The sequence below is a fragment of the Stegastes partitus genome, unplaced genomic scaffold (genome assembly GCF_000690725.1).
Source record: "Stegastes partitus isolate 25-593 unplaced genomic scaffold, Stegastes_partitus-1.0.2 Scaffold676, whole genome shotgun sequence".
In the NCBI taxonomy this organism is placed as follows: Eukaryota; Metazoa; Chordata; class Actinopteri; family Pomacentridae; genus Stegastes; species Stegastes partitus.
This window is the reverse complement of record NW_007578407.1, coordinates 23,994-41,464: the sequence shown is the minus strand read 5'-3', so window position 1 is coordinate 41,464 and position 17,471 is coordinate 23,994. Positions and strand designations below refer to the sequence as shown.

At 41.6% G+C, this 17,471-nt stretch overlaps 2 protein-coding genes across 2 annotated transcripts in view; both read left to right on the top strand.

Moving 5' to 3' along the window:
• The window catches only part of cd164l2 (CD164 sialomucin-like 2), a 3,500-nt gene extending 698 nt beyond the window's left edge, over positions 1-2,802 (top strand). Inside the window, exons 3-6 of the mRNA XM_008290469.1 lie at positions 124-216; positions 2,152-2,196; positions 2,379-2,532; positions 2,753-2,802. Of these exons, the coding sequence (XP_008288691.1) occupies positions 124-216; positions 2,152-2,196; positions 2,379-2,532; positions 2,753-2,759 (299 nt within the window). The 3' untranslated portion in view covers positions 2,760-2,802. The remainder of the gene's footprint in view (positions 1-123; positions 217-2,151; positions 2,197-2,378; positions 2,533-2,752) is intronic.
• A 2,755-nt stretch (positions 2,803-5,557) lies between these two features.
• Positions 5,558-16,382, top strand: sytl1 (synaptotagmin-like 1). Its single transcript, XM_008290470.1, has 15 exons — positions 5,558-5,595; positions 7,601-7,724; positions 9,081-9,232; positions 9,342-9,453; positions 9,540-9,597; positions 9,685-9,721; positions 9,802-9,842; positions 11,386-11,505; positions 11,614-11,780; positions 11,889-11,991; positions 12,228-12,389; positions 12,776-12,854; positions 12,957-13,056; positions 13,799-14,004; positions 15,908-16,382. The coding sequence occupies exons 2-15, from the start codon at positions 7,603-7,605 to the stop codon at positions 16,048-16,050; spliced, it is 1,602 nt and encodes a 533-aa protein (XP_008288692.1). The 5' UTR covers positions 5,558-5,595; positions 7,601-7,602; the 3' UTR covers positions 16,051-16,382.
• Positions 16,383-17,471: the final 1,089 nt, after the last annotated feature.

Here is a 17,471-nt window from a genome sequence, read left to right as displayed (position 1 = left end):
AGTAATTCAACCATCACAGCTGCTGTAACGTTAGCTGCCCTGGTTTGTACAAGATGACTGAATTATTTATTTTGCCAGGATGCAGTCAAACACACACTAAATCTCCTGTTATTTCTGCCTCAGATAACGACACAGGCATGTGTATGACTGATCAGGGCGATACAGCGGACACCGGCTTGGGCTGCAGCTGGACCAGAATTTCTCAACTGTGCCCACGTACGAAACAATGCACAATACAGAAATGCCCACGGAATCTTTCTCTCGCCAACTCGGTAACTCATTTGCATGTTTTCTTTTTCCAGTTGTCGAGACTGCTGATAAAAGTGACTCAGGTAAATTAAAACGTCTCTGCCTCAGCAGCCACTCTCACCCCTCCTCCCCTCCCCTCCTCTCTCACTCACGTCAACATTTAGCCTTCCCGCAACAGTTGAGTAAAATCTTCCCCATAAAGCAAATTGTCTCAGTGGGGAGGGAACATTTCTCCTAAAGATTTTCCTATATTCTGTGTTTTATTGGTGGTGGAGGGGAGCACTGGTGGGTGGTGCAAAATGTGCCTTAAGTGTTAATCTGTTGATGATGAAGACTACTACAGAGTCCACATTTAAATCAAACCATTTGTTACATTTCTGAATTGTTATCCTGCAAGAAAGGACGAATCTAATCCATTTAGAATAACTTGTATTCCCTGTAAGAGGTTAAGTTCCATGTCAGAGAACAGGATAGAGTATGTTTAACTTCATCATGCAGCAGGATGCACATCTAAGAAAAACATGTGGATTCTTTATGTCTTTTATCCACCTTAAATCAGGGGTTTGTTTGAATCTGTCTCATGTCTATGTGTTGTAGTTTTGGGCTAAAAACTCTGAATTCTTGTTTGTTGGATGTTTGAAGATTTGTCAGAGAACTACAGCTAGCCACATTACAAAAACTGTTTGACCAACAAAATAAAATGATTTGGCTTTACTTGCTTGAATTTTAGATCAACTACTGAAATGATTTCTGCCTACAGAAGAGCTACTGTATCTAAAAAAAACAAACAAACTGATGTTGAAGAGCTGCAACCAGCAATAGTTTCAATTAGTTTTCTTCCCTGATTAACCAACTGATTGTTTGATCTATAAAAATGTCCATCGTAATTTCATCAGGTCCAGAAGGTCTTTCAAATGCTTGTTTAGTTCAGTCTACAACTGAAAAGATGTTCAGCTCACTATTGCTTTAGTCAGACTTGGATCAATCTTTAAATTCATACGTATTATAACATGAGGTTAATTTACGCATTTTGTTCACCGAAACATAGTGAGACGAGGTGACATCCTCAAATCGTTTGTATTATCTGACCAGCTATCCAAAACCCAACGATAACAAAATAACAGTGGTGTTAAAAAAAAAAAAAAAGAAAAAAAGGAAAATCCTGTCATTTTAGTGCCTGGCAGTTTTCCTTGATTATTTGATTATATCTTGGCCCCCTGACAACACTGCAGCATCCTCTTGTGACTCATTGTGAAGGTGGTTGTGGATCCAGTACCATCTCTTCCTTGTCATTACAATCTTGTGCCTTTTTAAAAAAAAACTGTTTTACCCACCGTTCAAACTGGTAGGACGTCTCGCAGTGATGCAGCTGTTACAGTGTTTCTGTGGGAGGATAATTGTGCACTGGCGAATAAATTGGGTTTGATTGACATTAACCAGTTAACCGCCCTCCTACAGATTGTGCTCCAGCCCAGTCATGTGACGCGTGTGTCGGAGACCCCGTGCTCAACCCGACAGGCTGCGTCTGGAAGCTTTGTCCAAATGGTGACACACACACACACACACACACACACACACACACACGCACACACACACCTCTGATAGTAATTCAATCATCACAGCTGCTGTAACATTAGCTCCCCTGGTTTGTACAAGATGACTGAATTATTTAGTTTGCCAGGAGGCACTCAAACACACTGAAATGTGTGTTCTTTCTGTCTCAGGTAATGATACAGGTGCGTGTGTGGCCGACAAGGGCAATTCAGCCGACTCCGGCAACGGCTGCAGCTGGACCAGAGATTCTGGTCTTTGCCCATGTAAGAAACAACCCACACAAAACAACAGCCATAAAATCCTTCCTCTGTCAACCCCAGTGACTCTATCGCATATTTCTCTCCCCAGTTGTCGAGACTGTTGCCGTTGTCGGAGATGGCAAAGGTGACTCAGGTAAATTGGATTGTCTCTGCCTCAGCATCCTCTCTCACTCCCTCCCCTCTCTCTCTCTTTTTGCGTCAGACATTCAGTATTACCACCAGAGTCGAGCACAACCCCCCCCCCCCAAAAGGCACTCAAGCCATTTTCACCAGTCAAATCCCTGGCAGCACTAAACTCTGTCCTTTCCCTTCAAGGTGACGGACAGAATTCACCCCCCCAGTTCTCCCAGGCCAAGTTCAGCATGCCCAGCTTCGTGGGAGGCATCGTGCTTGTGCTGGTTGTGCAGGCGGGCGTCCTCACCGCCATGCGTTTCCTGAAATCCAAAGAGAAGACCAACTATGACCCCATGTGAGTTTGTTGCATGCGGGTGTTACAGGGAGCAGAGAATCTTGAGTGTCTGTGTCAGGGGATGCTGCGTCAGTGCAACAGCAGTCTCTGGTGGCAGGAATGGTTAACGACACACACACTGTACCTTACCAAGCAATTCAGCATCTCTAGCTTAGATTGTATTGAGATTCTGATCACAAATCCCATCTGTCCATCCAATTTTCTGTCTGTCTTCACACAGAGAGTAGCCAGACTTGAAGACAAGATACGTGAAGGACAAACTGACGAGGCTGGACGACAGCGGAGCGGTGACTCATCCAGTTGTGACGGCAAGATTTTTTTTTTTTCCTCTGAGCCCCCTGTCATTTTTGGTTTGGTCCTCATATGCAACCCTTGGGGGGATTGGTGTATTTATACATTTTTCTTAAAATACTGCATTGTGTAATGAGTGTCTGTGTATGCATTCACTGTAGCCCTTACAAAAGAGATTTCCTCGATAGCTTTGTGATCAAACCCACAATAAATCTGAGTGTTTGAGTTGAGCTGTATCAATTGAGCGTTCCTAGCTGTGTCCTTTTCATAGTGCAGTGCAGTTGTGGGAAAGTAGTGATCTAATCCCATGAAGACCAGTAGGTCAGACAAGGTTATGGCAAGCATTTTGATTTTTTTTTTTAAGAGCCCTGAAATAGATCAAAATGAGACTCTGGAGCTGTTCATCATCTAAGAGTACTTCTATATTTAATGTGCAGTTTAAAAACTTTATAGTGTTTTCTTGAAACCGAAAGTTTAAATATTTATTAGGCTAATATATTCATTTTTCTATGCTAACTTGTAGTGAGTGCAATAAATTAGTAAGGGACCTGGAGAGGCCCCCTTGAAGACTCTTTGTCTCTTAGAAAATAATTCACGGCAATCTAACATCTAACCTCCAGTATGGCTCTACTGTTACAATACTTTGATTTGGGTGTTTTGAAGTGTCAATAGCTTAGAATCTTCTTCTTCTTTTTTTTTAAACATAAACTTGTTTTCATAGAGGAGAATTGTGTTTCGATTGCTCATATTTATAATATATAGATGTTAACCCTTTAATACCAGTTAGAACAGTTCAAGGAGATGTGATTATGTCAGTGCTGGTTAGATAGTTGTTTAATATGAGCTATTTGATTTGTGATGCCATTAGACTGCCTGAATAAATTATGGATGAACACCTGTTCTTCTTAGTGTTTGTGTCCTTGTTGCTTGCATGTGGAGAAAAGATAAGCTGAAACTGTATTCATCCCAAAGGAAATTCTTTTGCTAGATATTGCTCAGACAACAAAATCACATAACATGAGAGAATGCGGTGCCTAGTAGAAAAGCAAAACTATACATTACCAAAAATAAAAATAAGTAAGCTGAACTAAGACGAAAATAGAAAAGTGATAAGTAATACTGGCAACATTTGAGGTAGTAAAGTAATTTAACACATGATAGTGAAACATTACAAATGAAATTGGAATATTGCACATTATAAAGAGTTTTTGCAAATGTTTCTTTTAAAATAATACACATGAAATTGATATACTGTATGTTAAATGAAGATATTGCACATGGAAATTGATGTTACACATTCTGCTGAAACTAATATTGCACTCAAATAACATTGATGCTATTCACGTAGATTAATCGTAGCAACTGGACTTGCTTGAGTTCCTTGAAGACGTTTCACCTCTCATCCAAGAGGCTTCATCAGTTCTGACTGACTAGTTGGGAGTTCCAGACACTTATATCCTTAAGGAACCATTAACACTTGAATAACACCTGATGAAGCCTCTTGGATGAGAGGTGAAAAATCTTCAAAGAACTCAAGCAAGTCCAGTTGCTACGATTAATCTACGAGAATAACCATGACCTGGAAGACTGAGAATCTTCACAGGCATTGATGCTATAGTTCAGATCTGAGTGTTTGATGTTTCAGCTGTCATTCCTGCACAATGGGCAGGAGTCACACAGTTGGATGGTAGAAAAGGCCTCCTGTGGTGTTCTGTGCTGCACCTCGGTGTTCTCGGTTTATTGCTCCGATGTGACACCAGCGTGAATGCATGTAATGAGAAGCATGGACTATAATACCGAGTAGCCTCCTCAGCGTTTTCCTCTCCGACACCACCACCTCCGAAGACTCCTGTATATCAAGATCATGCAACGCATGCTGAGTTCTATATTTGCCCATCCCAGCAGAGGGAGTGAACTGATTGGGCTGCGTCTGATGATATGAATCACCTTCTCTTCGGTCAGCGCGAACCACAGCATGCAGCTCTGACAGAGCTCTGATGGAGGCCTTTAGGGGAGCAGCAGGGCAGCTGGTTGGACGCCCCGATCTCCATCTGAGCCAGGGACCTACAGGCCTGAATAAGCCCACACAAAAAAAGGTTTCCCCAACTGAGCAGACAGTGGCTGTCATCCAAGTGTGTTGACAAAGGACAGGGCTGAAAATGGGCCTTTTCTCGCTGTGAATGCACCCTCCCCCTCAACACATTTCCACTGAGTGAAAGGGAAGTCCAGCACACACACACACACATCACCGGGAGCCCACATTAAAGCTGCTTTCTTGCTGCTGGCTATTCTTTCTTCTGTTCTAAAACAAGCACAGAGATCTGCTGTGTGTGTGTGTGTGAGTGTGTGTGTGTACAGTAGGAGTAGGTGTAGCCTCAGTGTTTGTGGCCAGGTGTGTGTTTAGCAGGTGTGGACTGCTACAAGGAGGAAAGTCACAACCCACCTTCACCCTGCCATTTGGTGAGACATCCGTGTGTGCGTGAGTCATAATCACACAGTCTGACAAATATACTATATCAGTACGACACCCTACAACAAACACACACATACACCGTGTCGCACACACACTCTTCCCTTGTGTGTGTGTGTGTGTGTGTGTGTTGTGTTTGTTCCTCTGGGCTCCCAGCTGACTGCAGCCCTGCTGAGGGCGTGTTCACTGCGTTTACTCGGTACACAAACGTCGACGCACACGGACGCACACACAAACACACGCCAGGGAAAGTTTTCACCCAAGTTTTCGCAGATGGAACCGATGGAGGCCGTCAAGTAAAGGTAACACCACTTCTTTTTTGACTTGGGTTTTGTGTTTATTTGCGTGTTTTTCTTTAGAATGAATCGGACACGAGGGAGTTGGCAACCTGTGATCCAGAAGGAAATAGTTGTTGGCGACAGGTGTCCTCTCTCTCGCGGTGTTCATGGTGAGGGAATTACTGCACGGCCCTGTTTTTACTTAAAGCAACACTTTGTGCAACTTAACAAGACGAAAATCTTCAGTCATCTGTTTTAAAAAATTAAAAATGAATAAAAACATTAAATACTACAGCGTGCGCAAAAACTGTTCCATCGATTTTGGAGCTTATATCAGAGCAAAAAAAGTTACCACAGGAATGTCTCATGAAAGTAAATGATCACACACTCAATATCATGCAGTATACACGCAACATATGATTATTCTAGCGTGGGTTAAGATGTCACTGATTGTGAAAACTGTGGTGCGCTCGTTGCATGATATCCTGTTTGCTGAACTAACAAGCTTACACAGACAGCGGCTTTGCGCATGCGTTCATTTGTCAGAGGCACTCTCAAGGCACTCAGACATAAATATTAAAACAAACGCTTTGCTGGCTCGTTGGTGAGTTTATTCCTTTACAGTGCGGAGGAGAGAAAACGCAACAATGACAGCTTGTTTGTGACATGACAGTGATAGTTTAAACTTCCAGAATTCTTCTTGTCGAAAACAGAAATTCTACATTTAAAAAACAGCTTCCCAAAGATGTGAATCCATCCCTTTAAATGGACCTGGAGTCTACTCCACATTCCATAAGGAGCCTCTTCAGACTCAAACTCCATACCTGAGGAGGCCTCAAGTTCCTATTTCTGACCTGAATTTTGTGACAGGAACATCTCACATCACTGTAGTCAACCTGTAACTCTGAACACGCGAGCATTTTGATTCTCTAAACGTGAGACATATGAGATATTGATTGCGTCGAGCAGATTAACAGATGATTGTAATTCAAGCTTACAACTGAGTTTGCTTTCACATGGTGCAGCAGGTTTTACAGAATAATCCTTACTACATCCTCAGTATCAGCAGCAACTAAAATAGCATCATTAACCTTTATGTTGAAGATGTTTTGTAGTTCATCAAGTCAGTTCACAGTAGAGTATTTGGAGCAGGAAGAAGATGTAAGTCAGAAATAGCCCGACTGACACAGCACTTGTAAATGCCCTCGGATGTACTGAGCAACGAAGCGGACACAAGTACATTGAAAGTCTGCAGTGGTTTCCAACATGGGGGTCTGCAACCCTTTCAAAAATACACCTGATGTGACTTAAGACTTACACGAGTCAAAGATTCAAAAGCTTTGTCATATGCAGCAATAAACAAGTTATCAGTGCAATGAAATGCTTAGCTCGCTGTGACATATCCAGTATTTATGGTGCAAAAGGTCAAGATGTGGACAGTTATAGAGTAGTGCAAAATTGCATGTAGTCCTTTGGTCAGTGATGTTGGGGGACAGGTGGGGACGAGGCAGGATCTTGGATATGATGAGATGATCTACACAATGAGGCTGAAGACAAAACATACCGATGCTGCACATAATAGTGACCTCATTGTTTGTATCATCTTAGAGATTTCTTCAATTTTCACTTGTTTCTTGTGGAAAACAAATATTATTTTACTATTTCAGACCTCAAAAATCATTCAGATGAAACACTCTGAAGGAGAAAACACTCTCCAGTTGAACTAAATTGCTCACTGACTGCACTTCATTATGAGAGGTCATAAGGCAATAAAATAGGGAAGTACTGGTTTGCAGTCAAAATGTTGCTTATGCACCAAAACTTTCAACAACTGGAGCAATCTTACACTAGACAAGGTTTAGATTGTAGAACTTTTTAAAGACGATGTGAGGAAAAGGTCGATATATCGTATGTTTATCCTCTTCTCCGACACGACATTAAACAGCACTGACAGAGCACTGTTTAATTAGAGATTACCAGGTGTGCTTTGTTTGTGTAAGGATGTTGCTCATACGCACTTTTCTGGCAGGAATGGAGGAGCAGGCTGACACATCTCTTGACCTGAGCCACCTGACGGAGGAGGAGCAGTCCTCCATCCTGGAGGTTTTACAACGTGACTTGGACTTACGTCGTCGTGACGAAGGACGTGTAAGGTCAGAGGTGACTATTTAATCTCTTGAGGAGGCAGTTGTGTCCCATTCGTTAGCACTTACATGCTATATTTCGCCAGACTGTGCTGCAGAATGGTCTGGATGCACCTCATTATCCTTCTGCTCCGGCTTCTTTGTATTTCTTTAATCACAGTTGTATTGGACGAAGCTAAGCCAAGGATGTAGTGATCTCAAAATAGGGAACTGGTAGAACATTTGCACAACAAAAAGTTGTTAAAATTATTATTTCACAAGAAAAACAAACTAGCAGCACCGCCTTACTGCACCATCCACATCCTCAGCAAAACTTCACATTTCAAGTGTGGTAGGTTGGAGCCTGGAGGTTGTTGTTGAGTGAAGAGGATTTTGAAAAGCCACGTGAAATGTGTAGCCAGTGGCAGGTTTATTCCCGCAATCTACATCCAGTGAGTCAGACTGCAAACACAGAGACAGGAGATAAATAAAATGAAAAACCAGCATAAAACGTCTCAGTGAGGTGTTGGACCAGTGTGAACCTTCAGCTCCTCTGCTCCTCGCCATGTATTATGCAAATCTCTATAACTCCACCAGAGGGATGATTCATTCCTCCAAGAGATATTCCTTTATTTTGTGTTTTGCTGCGAGTGGTGGTGGAGACCCTGTTGGTGCAGAATCTCCTCTAAGTGATAAGCTGAGATCGGTTGACGATGAAGACTGTAGTGTGTGCTTCGTATCACTTTTATCAAACCACTTTTTGAACCCCTGTAAATTTTGAAATTGTTATCCTGAGAGATAGGATGAAGGTGATCATTCAGAATAACTTGAGTTCGCTCCAAAGGAATAAGCGCCACGTCAGAGAGCATGTTTTAGTATTTTTTTCCGTTGATTGTCTGATGTATCATTTAGCCTTTAAAATATAGAAAATGGTGAGACAAGTCATAATTATCCTCAGCTGAAGGTGACATCCTCAAATTGCTTGTATTACCAGTTCAAAATCTAAAGTTCTTTAATTTACATTGATGTAAAAACAATGAAAAGTGGCACATCCTGACATTTAAGTGTCTGGCAATTTTCCTGTATTGTTCAGTTAAACAATTAGTCAGCCATCGCAATCTTCTGTAGATCAATTATGTGATTTAATGACACTTCATTTGAGCTCTGCTTTGAGTTTTAAAGAGAAAACATCTTGGTCTTTATGTAAATGGGAACCTGGCAGGTCACACCTTTTTGTAATAGTCGAGATGACGCATGTCTTTGTGTTTTGATCTGACAGAAGTGACAACAGCGACGGTTTGTGACGTACGCAGACATCAGCTGTGTTATGCAGACAGGAGGTTGTGATTGTTTTCTGTTGAACTTGGCCTCCTGTCAACGCTGCAGGGTTCTCGAGCAGACGGAGACGGATCCGACACGGCTGCGCTTCCTCTCGGGGGCATGGTTCAGCGAGGAGCGCAGCAAACGCCACCGCAGTCGATCTTCGGGCTGCGACCTGGTCTGCGCCACCATACGCCACAGAAAGACCAAGAGCAGAGGTCAGTTTTCCATTAATGCAGCATTACCGTCATTGGCCGGTGGGGCTGTTTTCCCCATCGCTATGGGGATATCCCAGTGATGGCTCTGTGGTTGTTGCCATGGTAACAGATGTGCCCCTGAATGAACTGTTCAACGGAGAGAGAGAGGAAACCTCCGACAACAACGCTTCTCCTGAGGCAGAAGGAAGGCTGAAGGACAGCAAGGACGATGAGAGTGAAGGGTTAGTGAAGGCGTCTGTCAGAGAAAAATCCCTGCTTATGACATTCATGCATATCTGAGTTTCCAATTTTTTGTTTTTCTTTTCAGGAGTGAAGGAAATTTGAAGCCTGTGCCCACACCCAGAACAAAAAATTCTGTAGTGCAGGTCTGTGTGTGCATGCATGGTTGTTTTCCTCGTCCTTGAAAATACTTTCTAGTCATCTAAATACCAATAAATCATCTTAAATTACAGGATGACCAGCATAGAAATGGTTCAGCGTCACCCACAGGTATGAAAGTTTCTCTCCCCCTGTCACTGCACCTCTTTAGCACTCTTTGTACCATCATTAACTCATCATTGTGTTCCCAGAATGCGAAAGGAGAAGTAATGGCCACTCAGAGGAACCTGAGGTGATTATATCACACCCACACACCCAGATTACCATGAATAATGGTCTTGGTAAACACTGTGTTTAACTGGCCTCTGTTCCACCTCCTTTCCACACTCGCCGTGCCAGTATTTTAAAGTAATTTAATGTGCGAATCCATCAAACATGTTGTTGATAGAGCAGTTTAAGAATATTATGCATACAGTGGCTCCAGCATGCCTTTAGACTACTTTTTGCATACTTTGTGTAGTTGATCGTAATTAAAATGGAGGTTTTTGGCATTTGCTGCGGGCAATCTACTGTCAGTAACCCACAGTGACAAAGTAAAAACATTTCTTTTTCAAATTCATTAAAAATTAAAAACTGAAATCCCTCATTTCTGAAAATATTCCGACCCTTTGCCTTGGTATTCCAGATATTGGTCAGATGCATCTGTTTGCTCTCTAGTCTCTCTCTGTTGAATAAACCCCTAAAAACACATCTCTGTGTATCAAAAAATCATAAATAGAACTTTTTTCCATGAAGACAAAAGTAAAAGTAATCCTTCCATGCCTTTAAATGGTTTCGATTTCTTCACCATTTCCTCTAGATGCACAGAGCTATGGAATCCCTTTGCTTTCTTCACCCACCACTCCAATGCTTGTTGCAGCTCGAGCACACCAGCTCACCTCAGACTCTGCTCAAACACTATAAAACTACTCAAGTTACTCAATGGCGAGTTGTATATAAATTGGAGTCTTTCAGTTATACATGTATGAGTGGGAAATCAGGGTAATGATAGAGAACGTCCACTCCTGCTGTTTGCTATGTATGAAACCCCGGAAATCTCAATTTGTGCTTTTCAGATAAGCATCAGTACACTGCAGTTCAACCATTATGAGACCAAAATGTAAAAGATTTACTGGTCTAATGAGGCAAAAATTCAAGAACTCCACACACCAGTTCTGTTGATCACCAGGCACTGCATATCACTTGGCTGATGCAGTGTCTTAGTAAAGCATGGCGGTGGCAGCATCATGCTATAAGGGTTTATGACAGGGGTAGGGAGACTGGTCAGAACTGAAGAGGGATAAATGCAACCAAAACACAGTGAAGTTATTCAAGAAGCAACTTAAGTTATACAACCAAGAGAATGATGGAGTGGCTGCAGGACAAAACTCTGTCCTTGAGGAAGGTAGCGAAAGCCAAACTTAAGCTCCAGAGCTGAAGATGGCAGATGCTTCCTGTCCAGTGTGATAAAGCTTTAGAGGGATAAACTGCTTAAATACAGATGTGCAAAGCTTGCAGAGACTTACCCACGAAGAATCCAAACTGTAATTGCTCCCAAGGGGGCTACTGCCATGTATTGACTAATGAGTGTGAATGCATTTCTAAAATCATGTTTTCACTTTGTCTTTATGGGTTTTTCAGTGCAGACTGATGAGGAAAATGCCACTTCATTCATTTAAAATTAAATCTACCCCCAAATGGGCTAAAAGTAAAGGAGTCAGAATACTTTCTGAAGTGACTGTATATATTAGTTATTGAAATGACAAATGTGACTAAACATGACGCTGTGTTTTCAGGATGACTTGACTGACGGTCACAACGGAGACAGTGACTCTCTGAGCAGCAGCCTGACAGAACCAGATCCAGCGTCTCTGAAAACAAGCAGCTCCACCAGCAGCCTCCATTCGGGCTACACGGTGCACACACTCACATTTGATTAATTGACTATCCGGCAACGCAAGATGACTCAGCTTGGGACGGTGACGTAAAGGCTGATCTTTTGTTTTACGTGTGCGTTGTTGTAGCTCAGTGGAAGCATGATGAGTCTGTTCAGCTCGGGGGATTTCGGAGTGGTGGAGGTGAGGGGCCGCATCCAATACTCATTGGTTTACAACACCCAGAAGGAGGAGCTGCAAGTCAAAGTGTACCGCTGCGAGGACATTGCTTCAGCACGCAAGAATCGCTCTGACCCGTAAGTGACAGTGCGTGCGTGTGTGTGCATGCGAGTGTGCATATTGAATCATCAGTGTCATGCACCAAATCAATCCCTGTGTGTGTGTGTGTGTGTGTTTCCCCACAGATATGTGAAAACCTATCTCTTGCCAGACAAGTCAAGTCACAGTAAGAAGAAGACTGCAGTGAAGAAGAAGACACTAAACCCAGTCTATGATCAGACGCTCCGAGTGAGACCCTCTCTCATCTACATATTACATAAAGTAGCAGCAATCAAATCCCCCATCTGCCGTTAGTCTCGCAGCTCTTCTCCACGTGGCCTGCACCATAAGCATCTAACATACTGTAAAATGACAAAGCACACTCATGATGTGCTTCCTTTGCTACAAAATGCAAGGTCCTGTAATCTTTGTCCTGCACTTGCCCTCTTCATCCTGGTATGTGTTAACTTGTCTGATTCTTTCAGTATAAAGTGCGGATCGGCGAGCTGCGCAGTCGGACTTTGAACCTCTCCGTGTGGCATGCCGAGCCCCTGGGGAGGAATGTGTTTCTGGGGGAGGTGGAGGTGGCTCTGGGGCTCTGGGACTGGAGCTGCACGCAGCCGCTGTGGCAGGACCTGCAGCCGCGGGTAAGAAAGACAGTCGGTGACTTGCATGCAAATATGCAGTCACATAAATTGGCATGCCCGTTTTGAAATATTCCCTGATAAATATTTACAAAAACACTGTGATGCCAGCGTGTACATTTGTTTAGTATTCGAGTGTCTGTGTAAGCAGCAGTTTTGGCAGCTTTGTTGGAGACACTGAATATGGGGAGGAGTGTCTCTCGTGTCTCGGAGAGCTGAAGGGAGAGGAAGACATGCTGTGAATTTCAACTAAGGTTTTATGTAACCTTAATCTTTTCCAGCTTCCACACGTCTGCCTCTCTCCCTACTTGCTTTTCCTTTTTTTTTTTTCTTACTTTGTCTTTTCCTATGACTTAATCTTTTTTTCTTTTTTGTCCTCCCTGTCACAGATTTATCTGAGCCCAGACTCCATTAGCAGTCGAGGGAACATCATGCTCTCTATTAAATTCATTCCAGACGGGTTTGAGGGTGAGCACAAAGCATACATACATCATGGATATGCAATTTATGTTCTCGTCCTATACCACAATCACCTCAGGCTCATGCACTGAGTGTGTGTGTGTGTTTAAGGTGGAGGTCTGCCTCTGACAGGAGAGCTTCACATCTGGCTTCGGGAGGCTCAAGGTCTCCTGTCCAACAAAGGAGGCGCCATAGACTCCTTTGTGAGAAGGTGTGTCTGCTCTGCGACATACTGCCTCATATTTTGTCTTTACTTATTTATCCTGGTATTGTTTGGAGGCTTGACATGTAGTCAGGATGCTTCATTCTCTGCATTCATTAATCACATTTCTCCATATTCACAGAAAGATTTTGGATTATTATATTATTATATGGATAGATAGATAGATAGATAGATAGATAGATAGATAGATAGATTATTCATTCATCCCCTTGAATTCAAGGTATGCAGTAGCTCACACAGGTTACATTCAAGATAAGGGAAGATAAGGAAACAATGCACATAAGAACATGCAATTAGAAATAGAAATAAGGTACCAAAATGCTGGCATTTACAAAAAGGTGCACAAATTGTTGGTATTTACAATAAAAATAGAATATTGGAAAAGTATAAAAGGTACAATGTGAGAATAGAAACATATAATAATAATACGTATTTTACCTTATTTATTTTAATTTCATACTAGATGTTATTTGTGCTTGTTCAGGATTAATCATTGCTGTATTTTTACATGCACACCCATGTATCATTTAGCTCTTTTAAATTAGGAGTTTGTTCTTTTATTGGTATTCTGTTTGCTTTTCATGAGATTACTCGCCTCATTAGATTGAACTTTTAAATGTGATCTCTTTTATATGAATCGGGGCTCTGTCACCTGTGTTTTGCTTCATGCGTACCCCTGACTTTGCTCTTGAAATGACTCTGCTCATTCTCATTCTCTGCACCCATCAAGCTACATACTGCCAGACGCCAGTCGACAGAGCGGTCAGAAGACGCGGGTGGTGAAGCACTCCATCAGCCCTACCTACAACCACACCATGGTGTACGACGGCTTCCAGACCAGCGACCTGAGAGAGGCCTGTGCTGAGCTTACTGTCTGGCACCGTGAAGGGTTAAAGACGCATAGCTTAGGAGGGATCCGTCTGAGCAGTGGAAGTGGTGAGAATCTCTGCACTGTCCTTTTTTTTCTTTTTTCACATTCACGTTACAAAAGAGCAACTGTTCCGAGTTACCATAATTTTGCTCTTTTTTAAGATTGTAGAGAAAGAAATGAACTGACAAATCCACCTTCAGCAAGGCTTCATGTCATGTTGAACTGAAGTAATGCAAGATTGTGATGAAGTGACATTCTGAAATGGGAAATGGTGGTAAAAGCTTTTCAACTTTTCCATTTACACACACAAAAATAGTGCCATAGCTGCCATGCCAGGTGCTCGCCTGCTACCAGGGGCAACTTTGGATTCAGTGTCTTGCCCAAGGACACTTTAGCGAGTGCAGGCATTGAACCTTGTGATTAGTGGCACTCTGTTCTTGGTATAGAGTGCTGCTTCTTGTTGTGTTAAAAACAAATAGCAGTTTTGCATCCATAGATATAGTCGCATCCAGTGCGCTTGATATTTTTCTAAATACTAACCTGTAATATCACAATTTGAATATCAGGTTTCATGAAATAGGTTAATCTGAACCAGCTGACAATAAAAAGCAGCTAACCAGATTTTTAATCATGGATTTTTTAAGCACCGATACTTAACACTGAAAACAGACAAAGATGCTTGTAGAAGGTTTATCAAAAACTCGTAGATGTGTTTTGCAGGGCTCTATTTATCTGTGATGGGCAATAGTGCGGTCGACAGTAAGGTGTGGCGCTAACGTTCGAAGAGTCACAAGCGTCTAGAGACAGCATTACTTTCTCCTCTGCTGCACTGCTTCTGAATACCAGCCCGGTCTGTGCAGCAGATCTTATCTCTTATCTGGCACATCTCAACCCTCTCTCTGCTTTTTAAATAACTTCCTCATGTTTGTCTTTGGTTCTCTTATATATATTTATATATTAGTAGTTGACTTCACCTATTTAAATTCAGCTTTGACAATATTTCCCTTTTTTTTTTTTTTTTTTGGTGCAAAGCTGTGATCTGAGATTTGATGCAGTTTCATGTGACATTTTGCAGGTTTGGGATACAGGTTTATTTTTCCTCTGCAGTGGTGTTTAGAAGCGGTGTAGCGACAGATTCACTATTTCCTGTTGGACTGAATTTTGTCCCGCTGGCATTCCAGACATTTCAGATGGTGGTGTCACCCGAGCGAGGTCATCGCTGTGTCTCAGTGTCACTGTGCATTGCTAAATATCCCCTGGTTGGGTTGGTCGCTTTTGAAATCTGCCAAACAGGCTACAAGATGAGCTGAAGTTGGTATCACTAGTGAACTTTAAATATGTGCATAATGGAAAACAGTTTTATCAGATAATCTAGTAGTTCTAAGACTGTTTGCCTCAGTACTGATAGTGTTGTTCTGCTCATGGTTGATGTTGTGCTTGATATGAAGTGGGTTGTGCTGAAGATCAAAGCACTGACATTAGAGCTTCGTTTTCTGTCTCACTGTGAGTAAGATCACGTCAGTATTGTGGTGAGAAATGACAACTCTGAGGGTATGCTGCTTGTAAACAATTTTTTTACACAAAGTTGTGGTATTCAGAGGCCTGCTTATGCAGACTGTTGGGAATGTTTGATGTTACTGCTTTCAGATTGGATTTTGTAATTATGATTTGTTAGTTTCTGTAAGGAATTGCCTCTTTATTTCTGTTCTACTTATAAAATCATTTCCTTTTCCAGGTAAGCCTGCACTGACAGCAAACCAGTAATACACTGTCTTTCATGATAGCTGTGTGGTATGCTTGAGTAACATAAAGAAATACTGTGCATGTGCACGCTTGTACCAGAAGGGTGGTCAGTTGCTGGAACTATTTCCTCATTAAGAAAAACAGTGTGTGGTTGCAGCTAATGACTCACTGGTAATACCCGCAGCATCAGTAATGAACATTCGTGTGGGTTGTTTTTAATGGCAGGTCAGAGTTACGGTGAGGCTGTCAGCTGGATGGACTCCACAGAAGAGGAAGTCGCTGTGTGGACCTCAATGATCGAAAACCCAAACCACTGGATTGACACTACGCTGCCAATCAGAACTAACCTCGCACACCGGTCCGAGTGACTCGGACATATCCTGCACACAAACACACTTTCATATGCTTGGTCATATGATGTTCGGACTGAAAGGTCGCCCTCCTCACGTGGACGCATTTAACCTCACAATGATACACACATAGACGGTTTGTTTCTGCTTTTCATAAACACACAAAGAAAGCAGTAGCAGTGGAAAAATGTGACTTCATGGTGTAGATTTGAAATAGTTAGCTTTGAAATCAAACCTGTCTGCATTTCATTTGTTTTTACTTGTATGTTTTTAGTTCAGTCTGTGTCTAATCTGATGAAGACGTTTGTAATTCATTGTAGTTTATTAATTAAATATCAACTGATGAATCATGCAGTGTTCTGGTTCACTTACTGAGATTACATAAAGGAGGCGGTACTTATTAGAAGTGAATAACCACAGAGAGGCTCATTTACAATAATGGTTTCATCACTATTACTGTCATCTTGAGAGAAGATATGTTCAAATAATTGTAATTATTAGATTTCCAGGTAATATCATTGTAAATGAATAGGAAAGACATTCGCTGTGCTTTTTAAGGATTAGCTGACCACCACCTTGTGGTCAGACTGTGTACTTATTTTCTGAACAGACACATCACAGAAGGGACAGAAGATCAAGAATATGAGAAAAGAAGATAAAGTCAGGTACTTCTTTAATTACCTTAAACTTTTTTCAACATTATGTGTTTATACATAATATACATATTTATAAGGAAAAGGCTGTGGAGTAGAGGTTTTGTCAAGAATCAGAACTCCTCTCCAGCAGATGGCAATGTTAACATTCTGCCTCAAGATGAAATGAAAGCTGAAGTGAAGCTACAGAAATGAAATGAAAAAAAAAACTTTATTTATCCCAGAAGGGAAATTCAATCTTGTAAAAGCTCACTTTTAAAAAAAAATCAATATAACATATATTCTATACAACAACAACAACAACAACAACAATCATTCAGTCAGTCAGATTTGTAATATAATAATAATAATAATAACAATATACAGGCTTTCTAATTACAGGATAAGGCTATATGTGTTTTGAACCCTGTGATTTCTGAATCTCATGTCAGGTGGTCACATTAGTTGCACCATTTTTTGTTCACGCCAGATACTGAAACTCCAGTATTATTGCATTTGATATGCTGTGCTTATTATTACCAATACCTGTTCTTCAATAGTCTTCTGAGATGCACCGTATAATCTAAATGACCTTTTATGAATCATCAGTCATTCAGCCAAGACCTTTATATTTAAGCATGAACACTGAGAGTCACTATGGCAATTCTTGATATGGGCCCTTGTTGGGTCTTCGTTATAATCCACAAGGAGGGATTCCTCAGTGAAAGAGATCACTTGTCTTTTTATCTGATTATTTGGGTTTATCAGATCATTACTTTTTCATACTACTGTGCCAAGTTACTCATC